General features: G+C 42.0%; 1 protein-coding gene and 2 long non-coding RNA genes across 5 annotated transcripts in view; 1 reads left to right on the plus strand and 2 right to left on the minus strand.

Annotated features, from left to right (window-relative positions):
* Window positions 1-23934, plus strand: part of LOC127532004 (zinc finger protein 665-like) — an 84629-nt gene that overhangs the window by 56387 nt on the left and 4308 nt on the right. For 2 of the 3 annotated variants that reach the window (XM_051942939.1, XM_051942941.1), the window contains exons 1-3: window positions 12256-13184; window positions 15411-15512; window positions 22514-23713. In XM_051942939.1, coding sequence (XP_051798899.1) covers window positions 15495-15512; window positions 22514-23713 — 1218 coding nt within the window. In that variant the 5' untranslated portion in view covers window positions 12256-13184; window positions 15411-15494. Of the gene's footprint in view, window positions 1-12255; window positions 13185-15410; window positions 15513-22513; window positions 23714-23934 lie in introns of those variants that run through there. The other variant, XM_051942940.1, reaches the window with a different exon arrangement.
* On the minus strand, window positions 16161-17488 carry LOC110971325 (uncharacterized). The gene is made up of 5 exons (XR_007939328.1): window positions 17364-17488; window positions 17056-17262; window positions 16733-16966; window positions 16410-16562; window positions 16161-16304 (listed from the first exon to the last, which is right to left on the minus strand). It is a non-coding gene; the product is annotated as an uncharacterized LOC110971325 (long non-coding RNA).
* On the minus strand, window positions 17497-18170 carry LOC127532091 (uncharacterized). Its single transcript, XR_007939345.1, has 3 exons — window positions 18037-18170; window positions 17713-17951; window positions 17497-17621 (listed from the first exon to the last, which is right to left on the minus strand). It is a non-coding gene; the product is annotated as an uncharacterized LOC127532091 (long non-coding RNA).

Genomic DNA, 23934 nt, shown 5'->3' on the forward strand with positions numbered 1-23934 from the left:
TGAACAGTACATAAGACACCTGTATGAACTCGCAGCTCACTGTGACTTTAAAGAGAAGGAGGAGGAAATAAGAGACAGACTTGTCATAGGAATTAAAGACAAAGATCTCTCACTAAAGCTACAAATGACCAGCAACCTCTGTCAGGGCTGTGGCGTGTGGAGAACCCAAATGCAGACACAATAGACAGTCGGGCTTATTTTATGAAAAAAGGTTTATTTAAATAAAACAACGGCTAACTGAAAACAAGACTGAGATGGCTTCTATGACAGAACAACAGCAAACTAAAGAACTGAGGAAAATACTCACACACCAGGGACAAACTAACTGAAGGCCAAATGAAAATCACAAAGTCCAAAGATGTATCCAAACGGGGGAAAAACGGTGTAATCCTGTGAGCAAATAATCCAGGGGAAAAGGAGGGAACGGAGATGGAAACAAGGTGAGTCCAAGACAAGAGATGAGCCAGCAACACTGAACGCAATGACCGGGCTTAAATACAGAGGGGCAACAGGTGAAATGACTCTGAGCTGATTGTGTCAGGTGACAGTAATCAGTAACCAAAAACAAAGAAAGCAGAACGCAACAGACAGAGGGAGACAAAGAGACCAAAACACAGAAGGGAAAAACAGGAAAAAGTAACAACCAAAACACAATAAATACAGAATCCTGACAACCTCACTCTGAAAACGGCAGTCGACATGGCCAGACACTCGGAGCTACGTAGTTAAGCAGCAGAACTGTGAGGCTGGAGCAACAGGGCACGTTGATCAAATCAAAATCCTTCAGAAACAAGTGGAAAAACACACAGCAAGAGGCAACAGGGGAACAAAAACAAAATGAAAGATGACACTGTGGCAGATGTGGGCATAGGCATGCAAGAGACAAATGCCCAGCTAAGGACAGAGAATGTAATAAATGCCACAAAATTGTTCCCTTTGCTAACAAATACAAAACCAGAATGATACAAGAAGTGACTGAAGAAGCTGACAGTTTATTCTTGGGCTCAGTAGAGGAAAATACAACTGAGAATGAGGTTACAGTGGATGAAGTAATCACAGATACAGAACCAGCATGGCGCACCACTCTGGTGATATGTCAAACAGCTGTCAATTTTAAGATTGACTCTGGTGCTGACACAACTATAATAAATGAGACTACATACGACCGTCTCCTTGTTAAGCCAAAACTTAGCCCGGTTACCTCTAAACTGGACAGTCCAGGAGGAACAGTGGCTCGGCTGGGGCAATTCCTCGCCAGGACACAGGTGCAAAAAGGGGGAAAATCAACAGACTGTTACTTCAGGATAATAGTGGCAAAGTCTACATGTGATAACCTATTGAGCAGATCTGTTGGTGTTCGCGTAGGCCTGATACAACACATTGGAGAAGTCAGTGTGTTTGGCGAGTTAGGACTGCTTAAGGGTGATCCTATAAAGATAGCCCTAAAAGAAAACGCCAAGCCATACAGTGTTGCAGCACCACGCCGTATACCCATTCCGCTGCTGCCCAAAGTAGAAGAGGAGTTAAAACGCATGGAGGAGAATGGCATAATCGAGCGCGTAACAGAGCCTACAGAATGGGTAGCACCTATGGTCCCTGTGGTTAAGCCAAACGGGAAAGTAAGGATATGTGTTGGTCTCACGAACTCAATGAGAACGTGAAACGTGAGAAGTTTATCCTGCTGACCACCGAGAGCATTTTCCATAAACTGGCCGGAAGCAAGGTGTATACAACACTGGATGCAGCCAGTGGACTTTGGCAAATGGCCCTGGACGAGGAAAGTTCAAGGCTAACCACTTTCATAACACCAAATGGGCGCTACTGTTTTAAACGTCTCCCATTCGGGATAACATCAGCACCAGAGATATTTCAAAGAAGGAGGCAAGAGCTACTGCAGGATCACGAGGGGACTGTTGTTTATATGGATGACATACTCATGTTTGGAGCCACTGAGGAAGAGCACGACAGTCACCTGAAAAGGGTGCTGGAGACCATTCGAGCATCTGGCCTAAAACTCAACCGCCAAAAATGTAAGTTCAGGCAGACTTCTCTTCACTTCCTAGGCCACGTTATCAGTCAGGAGTGCGTAACCCCAAGCCCAGAAAGGGTGTTCGCCATCACTGCTCTGGAGACACCTAAAAATGTGAGCGAGTTGAAAAGGGTACTTGCTATGATAAATTATGTTGGCAGATATATACCCAACTTGTCTGATATCCTTCATCCCCTTAACGAGCTGTTGAAGAACACAGTAGCTTGGGTGTGGGAGTCACAGCAAGAAGCAGCCTTCAGGAAGGTTAAAACGCTGATCTCCTCTGCCCCTGTACTTCAGTACTTTGACCCTACACTGCCCACTGTAGTAGGTGCTGACGCATCCAGTTATGGACTAGGTGGAGTGCTGCTGCAGAATCACAGAGGCAAACTCAAACCAGTAGCCTACTGCTCTCGTACACTCAATGATGCGGAAAAGAAGTATGCACAGATTGAAAAAGAATGCCTTGCGAGTGTCTGGGCTTATGAAAAGTTTTATATGTATCTGTGCGGTCTGGAAAGCTACAAACTACTTACAGACCACAAACCACTGGTGACACTCATCAACAACAGAGACCTTGACAAAACCCCACTGCGGTGCCAGCGACTTTTGATCCACTTAATGAAATTTAACCCTGTCACTGAGTACATCCCTGGCAAGAACTTAATAGTTCCTGATGTGCTGTCGAGGCACCCAGAGTCAAAGATGGACGACTCGAAACTGTGTGAAGATGTCCAGGCTTATGTGGACGCCATCGAGGAGCAAGAGAGGCCTAAAACAGTCCTGGAGCGCATAAAGACTGAGACAGAGAAGGATGAGACACTGCAGAAGGTCAGAAAATACATTCAGTCTGGTTGGCCACGATACAAACAAAATGTGGTCAGACCAGCACTAGACTATTTTATGGAGAGAAGTAGTCTTATTGAACATAATGGACTGGTGAAAAGGGGAAACCAAATAGTTATCCCACAAACAATGAGAACTGAGATGTTGGAGAGGATCCACGATGGGCACCAAGGCCTAAACAAATCCAGAGAGAGATACAAAGATGCCATCTGGTGGCCAAAGGTCAGCCATGCAGTAAAAGAAAAAGTCTCTTCATGCCCACACTGTAATGAGCACAAACCAAGCCAAAGCCGGGAACCGCTCATCACAACGCCTTTACCAAAACTCCCATGGCAGAGGCTCGCTGCAGATCTTTGTGAGTTTAAAGGAAAACATTTCCTGGTTGTAATAGACTACTATTCAAGATGGCTTGAAGTATTGTGTCTTATCCAGACCACAAGTGAAGCAGTTATAAGTAAACTGATGAGTATATTCACACGGTTTGGGATACCAGAGGAGCTGATTACAGATAACGGCCCACAGTTCACCTCTCAACAGTTCCAAGTCTTCACGTCCAAGTACGATATTCAACATACTACATCAAGCCCATACTATCCCCAAAGCAAGGGGATGGTGGAGCGAGCTGTCAGGACAGCTAAGAGCATCCTAAGGCAACCAGACCCTCACCTAGCACTCCTGACCTACAGAGACACAGCCACAGAGCCGACAAGAGAAAGCCCAGCCAGGCTCCTTATGGGAAGGAGACTGCGTACTACAATCCCCAAGCTCCACCATCAGCTAAGACCGGGATGGCCTAATCTGTCTACAGTCAGGAGGACAGATGCCAAAGCTAAGCAGAGCTATGAATACACCTACAACAGGAGACACTCTGCCAAGCCGCTTCCTGCCATAGGTGTTGGTGACCGAGTGCGACTGAAAACAGACTCGGAGAAGACATGGAGGGGGACCGGGGTGATCGAGGCTTCGTGTTCTACTCCATGTTCATTCGTGGTGAAAACACCACTAGGAGACACCACCAGACGGAGACACCTGCAGGTCATCAACCAGGAAAAGGAAGACACTCCGACACAGTTACCGGGGGTCTCCACTCCACAGGGTAGCACGGCACCTACCACTTGTCCAAATAGAAGTGACTCTGAGACTGAAAGCATAACATCATCTTCACCCGGGGTTGTGAGAACACGGTCTGGACGTACTGTCAAACCTGCCGTTAAACTGACTTATTAGTCAGAAGAAATGTGTTAATGTGTTTACAGACCAGTTATGTTAAAAGTAAAAGAAAAGAGAAAGGTTTGTTGCAGAATGTTTGTTTATATTTAGTTGTTCACTTGCACTATAGTAAATAAGAGTAAGCCAGTTCAGTAAGTTTGAAAAGAATAACACTCATAAATAGAATAAGAGATATTACGTTTATTTGATAGGTGGATTTCTTAAAAGCTATTGTCTAGGCGTTTCATAGCTACAGTTGTTTTGTTTAATACTGTTTGGGACTCCAAACTAAAAGGAGGAGATGTCACGTAAACCTGTTGTGAGCTCTGACGGACTATACGTCAGTAGGCGGATGTACGGAGCGGATAAAAACAGGAAGTAAAGCGGACTGAGAGGGAACGCTGTTCACGTGTTGTAAAAATAAAGTCAAGCTAAAGACTAGCCGCCGTCTCCTCATTGAAATATATATATATGTATATATATATATATATATATATATATATATATATATAAATCTCAAGGAAGGTTATGACACTTCACACATCACATGAAGTTTCGTCCAGATTTGACCTTTTGCAGCTGAGATATGTATAATTTAATTTTCACGAAATTCGCCGAGCCGCCATGGCCACGCCCTTCAACCGCAAGTCACCATTTTCTCTGTGAATCATCATGAACGTGTTTAGGCTTCTGTCACCAAATTTGAGGTGAATCTCATCAACTTGAGTAAGAATAGTACATCAAAGTGTAAAAAATGTGTACTTCCTGATACCACAAGGTGGTGCTATGACTGTGAACGGACATAACCACATGGATGTGGTCAGGGCAGAACGCTTGTCGTTGTTTCTCTCTCTGGTGTCCGTGATGTGCAGGTGAAGGAGAAATGTCCGTGGCACTGACTTTATTTAAAAGTATTTTATTAAAAGAAAGAACAGCATCAGTACAGACAGAACCTGCATGGAAGGAGTCGGCCAATTGAATCCCTGCTGGACAATAGCCAGCGATCACTTTTATAGGTTTTCAACATATAGGAGGGGTCATAATATATGGTTCTTTATTGCCTACCATATGGGGAAAGCAGAGAGGATCCCCAAACAAACCCTCCTTCTCTACAACAGCTGAAGAGTCCCTAAATCAGTGTTTTGGACAGAAGAACCCTCATAAAAACACCTGCAAAAGGGCTCTGTAAACAGGAGAACACATTCCAATGGCATGGGTAGAATTAGCCAAACATATAATGCAGGTTCCATCTGTGGTCAGAGACACCAGAGTAGACACTGGATCGCATATCAAATAGAACAAACAAAACAGATTCCATTCTACTAACTTATTAAGTAATACATGTAACCGATCAGATACCATATGTTCCCCCCTTCGAGGCTAACAGAGCCTCGAAAACTATGAAAACATCAAGTACATATAGGTTACATACAAAAGGCTTATGACATGTTCATTCTGTCCGTACTGATCACAGCCTAAAAATTAAGCAATACAAAAATTTGTCGAGATAATTTGTAGAGTAATGTGAGAGCGAAAACCTGCCGGGCAGCTAACTTTCCAAAATATCCATCAAACAATCAAGGCAGGAAGATTCTTCCACGGTCCCTCTGCCCTAGGCGGCCATACTATTCAATTCAATTCAATTCAATTTTATTTATATAGCGTCAATTACAGTCAAATCGTCTCAAGACGCTTTACAGAACCCATATGCCTGACCCCCAGAGCAAGCCCAAAGGCGACAGTGGCAAGGAAAAACACCCTTTTAACAGGGAAGAAACCTCGAGCAGAACCCGGCTCTATATAGGGGGGACCCATCTGCCTGCTGGCCGGGCGGGTTGAGAAGGACAGAAGAGGGCAAGGGGGAGGGATGGGAGAAGAGGGAGGGGTGGGAAAGCAAGGAAAACACAACACACATTTGGATACATGCATGACAGGATATGTGACACAGACAAAGTATAAGCTAACATTGAAAACTGACTCATAGTTTACTCTTGTGATGTACGGCTCTGACATTAAACATACTCCTTATATAGCTAGCAGTAAAATTCAAACAGTATGTAAGTCAGCATAACAGTATAGTGAAGGCGATGCAGAGTTGACTGGTGGAAAAAGGGAATTGGAAGCAGAGGGCTGGAGGAAGGTCAGTAGCAGCATCCCACAGTGGACATGATGGAGACTGGACCAGCTGGTGGAACATCGACCGCAGATCTGAAGCATCCAGCTCTGGGACCAGGGACACTCGGAGAAATAGCACAGGGGGAAACAGAGTGAATGTACTGCAATAACGGTATACATATTAAATGTAAAGGTAGATAGAGAAGGGCTCAGTGCGTCAAGAAAAGTCCCCCAGCAGCCTATAGGCCTATAGCAGCATGACTAGGGGCAGAACGAAGGGACGTCCAAGAGGGGGTCAGCTGTACAATGAAGACACAAGCCGAACCTCTGTGGGTCACCCAGTCAGCCCCAACTATAAGATTTGTCAAAAAGGAACGCTTTAAGCCTGGTCTTAAAAATAGAGAGGGTGTCTGCCTCCCGAACCCAAACTGGGAGCAGGTTCCACAGGAGAGGCGCCTGATAACTGAAGGCTCTGCCTCCCATTCTACTTTTAGAAATTCTAGGAACAACAAGTAAGCCTGCAGTTTGAGAGCGAAGAGTTCTACTAGGATAATAAGGTACTATCAGATCTTTAAGATATGATGGAGATTGGTTATTAAGAGCTTTATATGTCAGAAGAAGGATTTTAAATTCTATTCTGGATTTAACAGGAAGCCAGTGAAGAGAAGCAAGTATGGAGGAAATATGATCTCTTTTGCTAACACCAGCCAATTAAAAGAGGGTTACAAAGGATGATGTGAAATGAATGGAATCAAACACATGTGGGAGTCCCAGAAAGAAAAATCAAAAATGTCCAAAATCAGGCTGGTCGACCCATCGGACCCTCAAATGGACCTGCACCTGCCTAACATCACTGTCCCTAACCAATCAAAATTAAAAAAAACACCTGAGATCCCAATGTACTCACCTTATATCAAAAACATCAAATCAATGAAACCCCCATCATAAAAACTCAAAGTCTAAAATAAAACACACCGAAAGTATTGCTAATTCTAATATGCCTCTTCGTAGGGAAATGTCAGTAAGAACAAACATCTAATAATAAAACAGAGTATATATGATAAACAAAATCCAATACTGTAAGCGTACAGAAGAACACATGAGCCTATCAAACCAACACTCCTCAATAACAGCTCCAGTCGTGGTGTATTGTCGTCACATTGTCCATGCTCAGAGTTCTCCATCCATCTTTATTGTCCATATTCAAACATTCAAGTCCATCTGGCTGTGATCTCCAAACAGCCACTCTTTATTCAATCTCCCAGATGATGTCCTGGGAAGATGAAAAGCACCCACCAGTATCTTGCAAAACAACTAACACTCCATGATGTCTTATTGAAAATCACTTTGTTATGAGAGTATCATCAGAGTATTATCAGATTATCATCAGTTTATCATATGACATATTGTAATCCCCCCTTTGATCAAGCCAAATCCCCTGTGAAAGTAGGACATCTCTATTGTAAATGACACCCAAAACATAATGCTTATAATGAAACCTGATATTCAAAATGGAAATTATTCAACTCAGTAAATAACACACTATCAACTAATTTAAACTCCTATATTGTCAGATGTGAACAGAGCAGTATGTCAACATACTATTACTTTCTTTTTACTTAGTTTATTTTATTTGTTGTTTACAAATACCTTAACATTGCTGATTGTGAATGGCTCCTTAAGGCTATGTTAATTCTCAATTCTGCAAATGCATCCTCTTTTGGCCCCACTGAACAAAAGACTTCACAAAAGACTGAGCATCTTCCAGCACCCATCAATAAAATGAAAACTATGTTTGGATCCTTGTGGCAATCTAGTGTATTCATAAACCTATCACTAAGTATAATACTAAGAAATCTGCTGAAGGATCAGTCACTATCAGCTGCTTCACTGACTATGAATATATGTTGCTCTGAGGATGTAGACTCATTTCCAAAACATCTACTCACTACAAATCTCCCTTCTAGTCTCTACACCAATTGCATCCGATGCAGTTTTCTAAGAGTTTCCTCGTCCTGTTGTTTCTGATCATGCTCCCTTCTCTGGCACAGCTCCACCAGATGAGCCACATGATCTGTGTAAGCAGCTCTCGTCATGCTCCCCAGAGTAACCACCTCTGCCAGTTTACTCCTCACTAGTAGGGGCAACCCTTTCTGTATTTTGTCTTGCACAATCGACTGCTCCATTTGATTCTGATCCGAGTCATTTCCTGTGACATTTCTCCACGTCTGATGGGCCCTGGCCACATAGGCCACCAGGTTCTCACTCAATCCTAGTGGTTCAATTAAAATATTATCAGGATGTATGTTTATTGGGAACGTATCTCTCAATGCTCTCCACATCCGAGATCTACTGGCAGCAAAGAGCTCTGCATCATTCACCACAGTCGCCACAGAACTATTCAGACCCGCTTGCTGTAGAAGTTCCTCCAGCACCAAAGCTCCCAGGAGACTGGCAAAAAGCCACTTGATGTCTCTCATGGCAGGTTGTGTTCCCACCAAAACCTCCTCCAGTTTTAAAATGCATGGACATGCTCCATCTGAAAAGTCAGAAACTTCTCAATTATGTCTGATATCTCTGTATTCTGCAAAGACCTGTATTCCAGATTATGTCCTCTAACAACCACTGGACACATCATATCTAATGCCCTTCCTTTCCTATTCTCAACTTCCCTTAAAGCCCACTGTCTATCACTTCCTCAATCTCCATCACTGTCTCCATCCTCACTCTCATCCTCTCCTGGATCCTCTTTCTTCACTTTCTGCAATCCTTCTCTTAACTTCGCAATCCATCTTTCCCATTATACACTCCACAGCATCAAAGCCACAACTCTCAACAGTATTTAAGCCAAATTAACCTCTCTACAAATGTTTAATCATCCAAATCAATTAAATGCCTCAGATGGTCAGTCAAACTTCTTGTCAAGCTTCTTTCCAAATCAGTGAAACATCCCCTGTATGTGTACACCCATGTGTTTTATTAACTACTGAGTCAGGTTGTAAAAGAAACATCACGATAGGCCCCCAGTGTTTCTGTAAAAACAGACTAAATGTGTGTCATCAATATCAGAAATAAGTAGGTGTGTGCACATGAGTAAGTGCAAGAGTTTGTGGATAGAAGCGCACTAGCCTTGATGACGTTGAAGCCACACTTGTTGTCATCCACAACCTCAGGCTGTAGAGCACCATCAGCTGTCCTCTCATCAGTTCTTTGGGGGATTGAATTCAGAAGCATTCCATCATCTCAGTCTCTTCCTCAATGCTCACACCATAGTTAAACAGAAGATACATAAAGAAAACAAACACAAGGTTAATGTTTCATGAAACCAAAAACAACTCCTTGCAATTTGCATATATTTGTCAACATCTAAGTCATTTTAATTGTTCCCAACAAATGTCTTCTCTTAAGAGTCTCTGTGAAGACAACTACTAAACAGATTTCTTATTCTCATGGATTCTAAATTAGCCATACTTAATTTTACACTAAATACATTGTGAATCAAAGGAGTATATATATATAAATCTATTGATAGTTGAATAACATCCTGCTGTTTCTCCTTCTCTCTCACACAAGGAGAGAAGAAAAGGGAGGGGGCTCCCTCACTGCTCCTCACACACTCAGACTTATCACCATGGCTCCTCCTCTTAAGCTTAGCCACCACTTCCAGTCTGTACTGGACTTCAGAGTGAGACCATCCTACCTCAGCTACCTCTAAAAATCAAATTAACCTCATGCAAAAAGCACCTCGTTACCAGAGTAATAAGTCTCCAACCCCTCTTCTGCATCATCATTCTCAATAAGACTCCACGTTGGTTATTCAAAGTCTCCTCCAATGCAGTCACACACACATGCAGAAATAAACAACAGACAGAGAGAAACAGAACACCAATCAATCAGCTAATCTACTAACCTCTATAGAAATCAGACTCTATTTTCCCCAATTCTAACAAACTCCATCAGAAAATTTCTTCCTCTGTTACTATTAATCATCAGATATTTCTGCATGCTCATGCACACAGAATATCCTCACTGGTCTCTCCTCCTCCTCAGACTCCACAAAGGCTCAGATATAATTCTCAGATGTATATACATCCTCTATAAGACTCATATATATATTATCAGCTCACAACAGTCCTTCTATAAGGCTCATGAAGCTCCAGCAAATTCCTAAATGTCCCCCTGCAGAAGGGATCATAGGTATCAACACTGGGATGGCAAACTCTCCTTATATGTCATTATATTTTCTATAACTAATCACAGCCTCTCTATATTTATTTAATAAGAATTATATTCTATATATATATCAGTTGCATACTACAGCCTTCCGGACTCAGCTGCAGCACCACACACACACACAGACACACACACACACACAGAACATTTAAAACACAAAAACCACCAGCAACACTACATTAAAGATAGGCTAAGCCTCACTTCCCCTTATTTAAAACTTTTAAACTCAAATTCAGAATGAAAGATTTTACACCACTCAACCACCAGTCCATCCACCACTGCCATCTGCATTAACAACACACAACATCTAACCCTGAAAACTTTATTTAGGTTTTCTTTCCCTGTGTGTGTTTCCTCTAAGATATTTTATTTATGCTTATTGCAAACAGAATGTCCTCGCTGGTCTCTCGGACTCAGCAAAGGCTCATATGCTTATATCAAGTACAGAAACGTCCACCATGAGGCTCATATGCATTATCAATTTACAAAAGTCCTTTATAAGGCTCATTCATTTCATTTTATTACCAAATTTACAAAAAGTCCTCAATGGGGCTCATAAAGTGTAGCAAACAACAGCTTATACGTCTGCAATATCAAAGAAACAAAAACGTCTCTCCTTTGAATTATGAAAGCTCAACCTATATATATGTGTTTTCCAACAAAAACTGACATATTTCATTCATACATTACAGCACTCATCAGCCTCTCACACACCAACAGCACACACACACACAGAGACACAGACGCAGCAGCTGAGACAGAGACAGAGCTGCACAGACGCAGCCACAGCACAGAAAATCATCCAAATTAAATGCAACCATTCAACCCAAAGTCCAACAAATCCACAAAATAAAACACATAGGCCTATTCAACATCACCCAAACACACAATCAGCATTCGATCCTGGAATCAAATCATTCACACATATCCTAAAAAGCATGCTTTAAGCCGCACTTTTCCTCTTTTCCACTCTTTTTCCTTATTACCTAAATTTGTGCTACCATGGAGCATAAACAACTCAGTCAAAAAGCTACTTTAGGAAACCATACGTCTACGGCCGGAACTTTAAAGTGCTTTATCTATGACTAAAGTAAATCTACACCCCCAGTTCCCTTTCTCTTTTTATGGAACTGACCTACTACATGTGCTCACATATAATAGGTTTTTCGGCCAGTATACTAAACTGCCTCTAAGAGGGCTTTTAATCCAGATTTGCGGCTTTCCATTCCTCTATATTATCCTATTTCCTTTATTTTCCTTTAGGCCTCTTATTCTCTTTCCATTTCATCCCTTCTACTCTATATTTTAGTTTGCCAATTGACCTTTGGGCCCAAAGGTAGATCTACTCTGTCCTCTTTTATTTTTAAACGCCAATTTGACTATTCAGCCAACGTTCACATAAAGGTTCTAACTCCCACATGTCTTACCGTTAAGATTCAGGCCTGTCCTGTTACACTTGCATGGTCTTTTAGCTTGCTCCATTGTTACTTGTTCTGCTTTTCTACATCTACTTACACTTTAACATCTATTTCTCTTTCCTCAACCTTTATTCTCTTCTCTACTCTATTGCTGCAGCATCATTTCTCTTTACTTTTAACTCTTTTCTCTCTTTTTCTTTTTAACTCCTTTTGTTCTAACTCTATTCTATTCCCCACATTTTATGCGCAATAAACCCCAATTTAGACCGAACATCGCTCCAAACACCCATGCACCACAGGACACCAGCGCACTGAATTCTGACACTGCAGCGCATCAGCCACAACCCCCATGGGCAAATCAGCATCCCAATAAAGTGAGAACCAGCTCACCTGACTCGTCGTACCGGGACGGAGAAAAGCGACCAAGGGGCTGCAGGCTGCCGAAGAACGCCGCTTCTGATCCTGTTCGTGATGCCAAATTTGTCGCTGTTTCTCTCTCTGATGTCCGTGATGTGCTGGTGAAGGAGAGATGTCCGTGACACTGACTTTCTTTAAAAGTATTTAAAAGAAAGAGCAGCATCAGTACGGACAGAAGCAGTCTGGAAGGAGCCGGGCAATTGAATCCTCCTTGCTGGACAATAGCCAGCGATCACTTTTATATGTTTTCAGGAGGGGTCATAACAAATGGTTCTTCATTGCCTACCATATGGGGAAAGCAGAGAGCATCCCCAAACAAACCCCCCTTCTCTAGAGCAGCTGAAGAGTCCCTAAATCAGTGTTTTAGACAGAAGAACCCTCATAAAAACACCTCCAACAGGGCTCTGTAAACAGGAAAACACTTTCCCATGGCATGGGTTGAATATAATGCAGGTTCCATCTGTGGTCAGAGACACCAGAGCAGACACTGCATCTCATTTCAAATACTAGAACAAACAAAACAGATTCCATTCGACTAACTTATTAAGTAATACATGTAACAGATCAGATACCACATGTTCTTTGCAATAAATCTTTTGTTCTTTTATTCAGAGCTCTGAAGGTACAGGTGACACAGAGTGCAAAGCAGTCTATGTGTCAAGTCAAACTGGAAGGAGCTGAGAACTCAAAGGAGAAGCATTTACGCACAGGTCCTACACTCAGCTGGGGCGGAAACAATCTGCGGCTGCAGGTTTGCCACCGGCGGCAAAAAAGGGGACGCACGCAGCACTGAGGAGGAACTGAGAATAAATGACCGCGTTCAAACAAAGTGGCTGTGAGTTTCTGTTGGGAAAGCATCAAGATCTGCGGCAAACTGTGCAGGATTGCCTTCATCTCCAAAATCCGGGTTGCAGCCGGTAAGAGCAGAATTCTGGAGACTGTAAAAGACTGTTTAAGCTGCTGATGTGTGCCACTGCAGTATGTGTTAGCATTAGCATTAGCCACGGAGTAAACTTTGTCTGTTTCCCAATAATTGCTGTGTGTTTTGTAATTGTTCCGCTGAAAATAAGATTGCAGGCTAATTGGTGCTAATTAGAGGGTTCCAGCTAAGACCAGTGAATTCATCCTGTTTGTAATGGTGGGTTTTTACGATGCCCTTTATTTATTTGTTGGATCTGGAAAGGATTGCACTTTAAAAGCACTTTATGCACTTTAAATAATTTTAAAACCATCAAGTAAAAAGTATAAAATGTTTTAAATTTTTTGATAAAAATGCTAAGAGTAATTTGTTAAAGTGTGAATGCAGATAAATTCATGTGTGGTATAGTATTGGGTTGAATGTTGCTCATGCCATGATTTGTCGCTTCAGTTTATCTGGTGTTGAGGTTGACAAACATAAATTGAGTGGAGTAGCATTTGCCAATGTGGTGAAAATGTCCACGAGGAATGGTTGTTACTATTTGCAGGGATGAGAATTTTCCGCGGAATTCCGCGGATTTTATCATTGCCAGGGTCATTCTTGTGAATCGTCTAAATTCGAGGAGAAATTTTTTTGGGGGGTGAGGTATGTTTATGGTCGGCGAGTCGTAATATCGAACGGCTGCTAATATCCACCGCGCTGAATGCTTGCCGCCACTCAGTGAGAGCAGTCATGTACAGTACTGTAATCGAATCACCATGATGTGTAGAGTCAGAAGGCGGGTGTAACTAAGTGACAACAGAGGCGCGACGATTCTGACAGGATATGTCAGCCTATTCGTTGCGCTGATTGGTTGTATACCTACCCAATTGCTGCAGAGTGATTTGATAGACAACCTTGTAGCCCACCTCCCTCCCTGCCGAGCGTGCCAGAAGAAGGCTGTTGGCAGGGCACAGGAGCAAGCAGCAAAGATGGAAAGACTGTCACACAATAAGTCAGAAAAGAGAAAAGCTGCAGAGAAACTGATCCAATTGGCTGCAAAGAGGAAAAAGAAAACTTTGCAATGAACCATGAGTGCTTTTGAACAGAATGATGCAGCTTGTAAATATGTTAGTTGGAACAATGTGTAGATGTGTGTGTGGCTATAAAATCTCAGAAACATTGACTGGAGTATAATTTTTCATGTGTGTGACTATTAATTAAGAATGGAATCTCAAATATTATTTGACTTCTTGGTTAGTTGAGAGGAAGAGAATATTGAGAAAGGTAACTTAATTTATTTTACATAAAGATAGTTATGTTAGCCATTTGGTTTACCTACACTGCTAGTAATGTTAGCAAACTGAGAGCATAGTCCCTATCACCATGACATTTAGAAATAATTTTGGATCAGATTGATATATATTAAATTGTTTTTAAGGATTCTCAGGCCACTTTTTACTGCTGCAAAATCTAAAAAACCCAAGAGCTTCAGGGGGGCGAAGCCCTCCTGAATCCCCCACCGGGCTCCGCCCTGGACCTGTGGCTAATTTTCAGCTGAAAATATTTTTTCTCATTCTCATCCCTGTATTTGCTGAATGCAGTAATGCGAACATTGCCCTTTTGTGTTCTGTTTAAAGGTTTTTCACCTTAATCTATCAACTAAACGTATGGACTTATGGAAGTTGCCACCTCTGTATCTCATGAATTTGCGACCACTGCAAAATAAAAGAGGGAAAAGAAAGAAAGCCACTGTGATTGATGAGTGGAGTCCTGCTCAAACCCTGGGTAGATGAAACATCCTTTTTCAAGTGGGGAAACTGCACAAACTGTGAGAAAAATCATCAATGAGAATCCCCTGTCATTGAAAGTGGGAGAACACTTGACACTATGGGAGAGTGCAAAGAACAGAGAGTGAGAGCTGCCTTTAAACAGAACACTGAGCAGTAAAATACATTCACTAACTTACAGCATGAACAGTTTTCTACCAGCAGTCCTGTCTTGAATCACCTGCAGTAGCATCTTTATGTTCTCTTTATTCTCTTTTTCCATGTCTGTTTTCTGTCTATGTTCCTTATTTTTAACAGTTTAAGTTCATTTGTATCAGTTTTAGGTGAAACTGAAAAGAGCAAAAACTGAACTATTGAGTTGAAATGTGTCCTCTGTGTTGGCTGATGAACATATGGGACACTCTGACACTTGTGTATAGAGTGGTATCCTAATGAAGATGTGTTTGATGTGACAGGTGATTGGCAGGAGGAGGAGAGTCTGATGGAGGAGCAGAGGAATGTTGGCAGCCATTTAGTCTGAGCTCAACAACGGAGGAAACATGGATTCTTCACAAAAAGTGAGAAACATACCACTGTAACATTATTATTATTCATTTGTTCTTTGAAATGTGTAAAGTTGCTCCAGTTGGTTAGATGGGCCGACCAAAGCCAGGTGACGTTGGCTGGAGAGATGTAGCTCTGCAGAAGCAGCTGTACTGAGGATATGATGGTGGACTGCTAGGAAGCTGCTTGTTCTTTGTTTGAGGCTGAACTAGCTGCTGATCATACTTTCTGAAAATGTCTTACATGGTGATGAAGATAAGTAACGGAAGAAAAGTCTTGTTTTTCAAGCAAGTTGTTCAGGAAGGTAAAGAGCAGCATTTTCTTTGGTAGAGAATAATACTTTTGAGCATTGTGAGTTTACCAGCCTTTTCCTTTTCAAGAAATTCAGACAGTTCAGTGTTTCCCCTCGGTTGAGAATTTACTTGTGGTGATGGGCCGGGCGGTGGAGGAGGATGTCGCTGTCTTTGATAAGTGCATTCAAAATAATCTAGTCAAACTGATTTATGAACCATGAGTTATTTATTGCACATAGATATAACTTAAGCCTGCTGCAGACTTGCTTTAACACAAACAGAACCCAAAAGAAAAACAGAAAAAAAAAAAAAAAAAAGGAGGGGAAAAGCTATTTCAAGCTACTTGCAAAGCGGACAGTTTTTGTCTGAGCAGTGTATTTTTCTCTGTTTTGAAAAAAAGATCTCCAATGCCTTTCTGTATGGAAAGGATTGGGGGTCAGGTCCATTTATGCTGATGCGCATGCATGCAGCAAGATGCTCCCCTTACAGCCTGTTCCTCAGTTCAGTTTTGATCTAAAAGAGAAAAAAAACTTGCATAACCATAATGCAAAGGAGCACAAGAAAATGAACTGAAATGATTCACATTGTGCTCTTATGCATTATGGTTTAATCACTTACCCTGTTCATTGCTGAGAAATCTCTCTCACAATTTACACTTGCCACTGGGATGATGAGGGCTGCAGCAGCAAGTTGGGACAGGCAGGGATAGACGTCACCCCATTCATCGTACTCACTGGCCAGCAGTTCCAGGATTGCTCCTTGGCTTTTGTCCTAACCAGGATAGAAAGAAGTTGACATAAAATAGAAAATGTCATTAATGAATCCTGATTTACAGAGAATCCCTGAAAAAATAATTAGAATTTGAGTTTAAGAAAATAAATAAATAAATAAATGAACATACAAAAAAAATCCATATTTTAGGGAAAGGAAATGAGTATAACCTTAAATGCTCCTGAAGACACATGCTCCTTGAATGACATCCACTCTTGGACCACTGTGGCTTCATCCTGTCCAGGAAGGAATTTCTTGATGAGGGTCTGCAGATGAGCAATGTTTGCAGCATCATCCAACTGGGGTTCCTGTGGCCGCAGGACACTGAATGCTCCAAGGATGTGGAGATTCTCAAATCTGTTCTCCAGATTTTTGATGAGGCTGGTGATGTATGGTTCAAGGACCTGGGCAGTGAAAGATGAAAATACCCTTTTTTACAGAAAAATTAAAGAAGGAATTTCTCAGTCATTGTGGTGAAAATGTATGCATTTACCTGTTTGCGGAATCTGATCCACAGTTCCTCCCTTGGCCTTTCTTGGGCCTCGCTGCCTTTCCTGCTTCTCTCCTCCTCTTCCACAATTCTGAAGGACCTGAGTGCAGCTGGGTTGTCTAGGTCCTCATGAAGCTTGGACAGAAATGAGCCAGGGTATGTCCCACCTGCCTCTATGATACCCCTCAAAACTGCAATTGTGACAGGAACCTAAAAAATAATAATAATAATAAAAAAATAAATCCAATGCACCCATCACAAGGTACATATCTTACAAAAATTCCATAAATCAGTATTCAACTGGAAAATACCTGTTCTTTGATGTGCAGAAAGTTGACATCAGTTTTTTGGAACACCTTGGACAGCCGTGCAAGGTGAGGCAAAACATCAGCCTGTAGATGAAGTGCAGCAGCAAATCTGTAGGTTGCACAGAATGTGTACAATCCTTTTGCTACTGGACACTTCCTCAGTTCTGCTTCCTCAGCCAATGCTGCAAGCACAGCTGGGAAGTTCTTTTGAAGGGTCTGAATGGCGAGGTGCTGGGATAGCCATCGGACATCCTTTACTTCCTGGAGGTAGGATGTAGTTGTTAAGTATCATTTAAAAGACATGATAAAATATAAAGCTGTATATTGTATACAAAAGCAATTGAAAGCATACCTTCACTTTCAAGGCACTGATGCCAAGGACATGGGCTGCTGACTTAAGTTTAGCAGTGCGATTAGCGCTGCTGTGAAAATAGAGGTAGAGCTCTTGTAGATGGTCTCGAAATGTTCCCATGTACCTGACCTCGTTAGATGAATCCTTGCAGGCCAGGGCAAGGTGTTGGGCAGCACATGCAACGGAAACTAGCTTGGGGAAGCTGTCGGTCAGCTGCTTTGCAACCCCATTAATTTTACCTTTTAAAGAAGAAAAAAAAATTCAAATAATACTGTGTATGTTATACAGTACAATTACTCCATTGATTGGTAATAAAGTCAATACCCGTCATCACAGCTGCCCCATCAGTTCCAAGACCATGCAGCCTGTTTGTTGGGAGTCCCTTCTCCTGGATGACATCCTTCACAGCAGCAACTATTGTCAGCTTTACCATCATCCACAGATACAAGGTCAAGGAACTGGTTTAAAACCTGCCCCTCCTTGTCTAGGTACCTAAAATAAAATAAAATAAAAATAAAATTAATGCCATATAATTCCAGGGTATTACCATGTTAATGTTAATAAATAACCTTAACAGTTTGCAAACCATACCTGATGTGCATGTCCAGCTGTCGACTTACAGAGAAATCTGTTGTTTCGTCAATTTCCAGGCTGATGGCTTTTGAGGACTTTATACCTTCCAGGATAGTGTTACGGCCACAGCCGTATTCTGGCTCCTCCCCTGTGCTTTGTGTGTATGTGTGCGTGAGTGCTCGTGTGTGCGTGTGGTGTGTGCCTGTCACTCCTCTCAGGCTGCTGCCAATCCGTGTCACCTGTGCTAATTGGAATCAGCTGCTACCCCTCGTCAGCCAATCCGGTGCAGCCACGGCCCAGCATAAGAAGCCACTGGACCTGAGAGGTGACGGCTTGTCACTGTACTCCAGTCTTGCCCGTGTGCCTCATCGTAGAGACTTTGTTAGACACCTGTTCGTTCTGTGATTGTGGAGGCACTAGTCTTTTCCGTTCTCGTTTGTTACACACGCTGTGTTTGCGCTTAGGTTATTTGGGTACATTTTGGGATCTTTTGTGTTAAATTTATAGCTCTAGTTTAGAGTCTCTTTTTGTTTACATTTATATTTATTTTCACGTCGTACTAGTGTCCTCCGTTTTCTTTTTATTTTGTACCTCTTTTTCATTTCGTTATAATAAATATTTCTAAAGCCATAAACAACTGGCTCTTATGTTACTTCCCTCACCCACTACACGAGCCAGGGTTGTAACAATAGGCTCCTCAATTACCCTTGCCAGGATCTCCAACATTTCGTGTACCATTCTGTGGGATCTGTAGTTTGTTTTCTCACCAACCTTTGGATAGATTAACAATTTTTGCTCATACATTATATGTAATAGATCAGTTACAATATTAGCCAGCATTCAAATCAGGTTTACCTTGAGTTTGGTAAAATAGTCACATCCCACAAGCTCGGCCAAACTTAATAGCTTTTGGTAATTTGTGTGGTGTGCAATTTCATTTTTAGCAAGCCAATACAGGCACTTCAATCCTCCAATTATGGCCTCATGCTCAAGAATGATGTTTGGTTCAAATGCCTGCATTACTGTGTAACCTGTAAAATTAACACAGAAATGACTTGTTGATTAAAAAAAATTACAGAGTTATGTAATTGTATAAGCTAAATTCGGACATACCAGATGCAAGTGATCCTTGCTTCTCCATGCTCTGTTTATGAGGGTCAGAGGTTATGTATCGGTCTATGTAATCTTTCTGGAAAACAAGAGCTCCAACTTCAATAAAAGCTTTTTGTGAAGGTCCTTTTTTTGGGATTGGCTTATGCGTCCTGCACATGCGGTAAAACATCCCTGGGGAAGAAGAAACGAAAACAAAGCAACTAGTCAAATGTGGTAGGATTTTAAAGCCTTAACACAGATGCTTACAGTCCTGATCAGACATACCATGTTTGGTGAGGTATAACCAGGACTTGTACCGCCATTCTGACAAACATGGATCATCCACTTCACATCTGCCTCAGTGAACAACAAAACATCGGTGGACGGCACCTATCCCTGTGCTGCAGGACAGAAAGATTCAGCCTGGAATTTCCCTTCGGGGATCAATAGTCATTCTATTCTACAATCAGAAGTTTGCATACACTGAGATTGCTATGAATTCAAGATGATGATGTCCTGGCTTTGAAAGCTTTTGATAGATTAAGATGTATTTTCAGGCACACCTCAAACACACTGCTTCCTTGTGTGACAACATTAGAAAATCAAAAGAAATCAGCCAAGACATCAGGAAGACATTTGTGGGCCTCCACAGGTGTGGTTCATCCTTGGATGCAATTTCCAGATTGCTGTGGTTTGACATTTATCTGTCCAAACAATTACATGCACAGATCAACACCATGGGAATGTCAAGCCATCCTACTGCTCAAGATGGAGATTGGTTAAGGTTAGGATTGTTTTGGAGGGAAATGTGCTCATCAACCCCAGAACAAAAACAAACGACCTTGTGAAGATGCTGGCTGAGGATGGCCTGAGTACACCATCCCTTTTTTTTTTCTTTTTTTTTCTTTCCTTTTTTTTTGTCTGCAAGTCCGCTCACAAATGACACCAACCAACCATGGTGTCATTGCTTAAGCTTCATGTGCAATTTTTTCTCTTCTTTGTGACTGTGACCATCACCGGCCCTCATGGCAAATTAACCTATCATGTTTATTTCAAGCTGTTTCCTACATTATGCCATTGAGGGCTGTGCACACCCAAGTGAAACATAAAACAAACACAGGACAGACAGAAAGGTGAGGCATAGACAGTGTTCTAAGAGAAAAGGTGCGTTTTATTTGTTTGTGCTCTTTAATTCACACCTTAAAACCAGTTACAAATCTAAGACCCTTCACAAACACCAAATACGACAAAATCCCAACTGGATCAATCATGAAGATGTCAGGAGACCACAAGAAGGATAGATAGAGCAGAGTGAGATCCACAGACACTAACCCAGCAACCTCCACTGACTCAGCGCCCGGAGGAACAAACTCTATTGAGTTTTGGTAAGTGCCGGTGTGGTGAGTCTGGCATGCATGGAAACCTCCACCAAAAGGAGGGAGCTGTCTCCTCCAGCCCAAGGAGGTCCACACAGATCCCCTGCAGGAGCCACCAAGCGGAGCCAGCCCAGGAGCCCGGAGCGACCCCCGCTGACACAGCCAGAGCCCCAAGGCCCACGCAGCAGAACGGGCCGTAGCAGACCCACACGGCGGCCCACAGCCCCACCTCCCCCACGACCACCCGCCCCCACAACCCGATGTGAAAGGTGCTTCTCCTCTGGGTTCCTCTGACCACAACTGCATCCTCCTTATCCCTGTCTACCACTGTACTGAAGCAAGGCAAAGTGCAGAACATCAGAGTGAAAGTTTGTCACACTCTGCAGGGATGTCTGGAGGTTACTGACTGGGACCTGTTTAAGAAGTCCTCAGCTGATATTGATGAACCGACTGATGTTGTGAGCAGCTGGGTCACAGACTGTGAAACCAGTGTTATTCCTGGAAAAAACTGTTAAACTATATCCGAACACTAATCCATGGTTTTCTAAGAAGCTTAAAGACCTACTGTACAGAAAGAAAACAGTCTTCAGAGAAGGAAATGCACTAAATTTGTATAACCGCCAGAAGGAAATAAAGTAGGAGATCAGGACCCACCAAAGACAATACAAAGACAACCTTGAGACTCAGCTCAAAATGAACAACCTCAGTTCAGTCTGGGACGGCATGAATCTGATCACTGGGACTAATTAATGTGTCAATGAGAGAGTTCAGCTCAGTGGTTATAATTCTGATTTAGAGCTGGCTCAAAGTCTAAACAGTTTTTATGTCAGGTTTGACTCCCATGATTTTAGGGCTAAACATGATGAGACTAAAAACTGTCTCATGTCAGCGTCTCCATAGAATCCCTTTCTTGATGTGGGCAATGTAATCTGGTGTCTCAAACAGTGCAGACCAAAGAAAAGTCCTCTACCCGATTACATCGGTGGCCGTTTATTGAAAACTTTTACTACGTCTGACTAAATGACCAAGATTGCTGCCGATGTCCCTGTCTATCTTATGTTTTGTTTGATTTTTCTTTAAATGGCTTTTATGTTGCTTGTAATTGTTTTTTGTTTTTTACATTTTTAAAACATTTCCTTTAATTGTTGCTATTCCTTTAACTGTTTTACTGTTTTGTTGTTTGATGGTGAACACTTGTGTAACTGCTGCACAACAAATTGCCCGGGTCGTTGGGGTCAAATCCAGAATTCAGTGGCAGAATTACAGTTCTTTTCTGGACTGGTATCAACATCTGATCCCCTAGGAGAAACTAGAAAGTGTCGGTGGTCTGAATTGACCCTGCTGCCATTAAGACCTAAATCTGGACATTGATGTTGTATGCTTTTCATATTGTACATTTCTCCAGTAATGTAACTTAATTGAAAGTCTGAGGATGAAGAGATCCTGGTGGTACAATCCCATCAGTCCCAGCTCTGCTTTGCTTTTCACGGTGATCGACAGATTTTACTACCCAATATTCTAAAACTACCGTGCAGAAAGCTGAAAACTATCGGCCTGTGAAAATAGTTTTGTTGACATTGTGAGTGTGCTGTTGACACATTTCTAGGTTTGTAATGACAAAGCTGCGAGCATGTCTGCAGATTCTTGATCTTGTTTCAGCCTCATGTCCAACTACATGGAATTGAGACTTTTAGGTTCAATATTTTTCATGATTGCTCTTCCATCACTGCCTCTGTTTTTATCTTTGTCTTTTGCTACAGAAATGTAAACACAGCAATGGAGTGAGATGTGGGACCTCTGAGGAGGATAAGGATGGTTCGGTAACAACACCAAAAAGAGATGAATCCCTCAGTTGTGAGCAATGTGGCAAGACTTTTATCACAGCAACAAAGCTAAGAATTCACAAACGTATTCACACTGTGGGCAAACCATTGAGCTGTGATCAGTGTGGAAAGGCTTTTACTCAGAAGAGTGATTTAAAAAGACATCAACTCATTCACAGTGGAGTTAAACCATTCAGCTGTGATCAGTGTGGAAAGGCTTTTACTACCAAAACTCGGTTAAAAAGACATCAACTCATTCACAGTGGAGTGAAACCATTCAGCTGTAATCAGTGTGGAAAGGCTTTTAATCAGAAGGGTAATCTAGCAAAACATCAACTCATTCACAGTGGAGTTAAACCATTCAGCTGTGATCAGTGTGGAAAAGCTTTTACTGACAAGAGTACGTTAAAAAGTCATCAATTCCTTCACATTGGAGTTAAACCATTCAGCTGTAATCAGTGTGGAAAGGCTTTTACTTACAGGAGTACATTAAGAAGTCATCAGTTCATTCACAGTGGAGTTAAACCATTCAGCTGTGATCAGTGTGGAAAGGCTTTTACGCTGAAGATTCAGTTAAAAAGACATCAACTCATTCACAGTAGAGTTAAACCATTCAACTGTCATCAGTGTGGAAAGGCTTTTACTAAGAATAGTCAATTAAAAAGTCATCAACTCATTCACAGTGGAGTTAAACGATTCAACTGTGATCAGTGTGTGAAAACCTTTACTCAACATGAACAATTGTTGATCCATCAATGCCCCCATTCTGGTAGAAAGCGGTACCACTGTGACTCCTGTGAAAAAACTTTCAAGCACCAACACAACTTAAAACATCACCAACGCATCCACACTGGACATGATGTGTGGACATGTGATCACTGTGGTGAACCATTTGTATTGTACTCACAGTTAAAAGCTCATGAAGTGACCCACACTGGGGTTAAACCATACCTTTGTGATCAGTGTGGGAAACGCTACAGCTACATTGCATACCTCAAAATTCACCAACGTGTCCACACTGGGGAGAGACCATACAGATGTGACGAGTGTAAGAAGACTTTTAGAACTTTGGGTCCATTGAAACAACACCAGCAGATCCACACCAGAAAGAAAGCATTGAATCAGTGTCAGAGTGAGGTATGTAAAGACTGGTCTCAGTCACAGTGTACACACAATTGTGTATTGAATAATTTTGGCTATTGCTGCAAAACTGTTTTGAACAACTGTGGTCAGTTGAATTCTGTTAACACATTATCAGCTATTGTTCCGTCTAACCTGTATTTGTTTTGACACTGAAATCTGGTCCAGGTTAATCTGGGGATGTAGGTTAGATTAGGAATTCTGATGTAATCAGACAA

This window comes from Acanthochromis polyacanthus, chromosome 22, assembly GCF_021347895.1.
Source record: "Acanthochromis polyacanthus isolate Apoly-LR-REF ecotype Palm Island chromosome 22, KAUST_Apoly_ChrSc, whole genome shotgun sequence".
Classification (NCBI taxonomy): domain Eukaryota; kingdom Metazoa; phylum Chordata; class Actinopteri; family Pomacentridae; genus Acanthochromis; species Acanthochromis polyacanthus.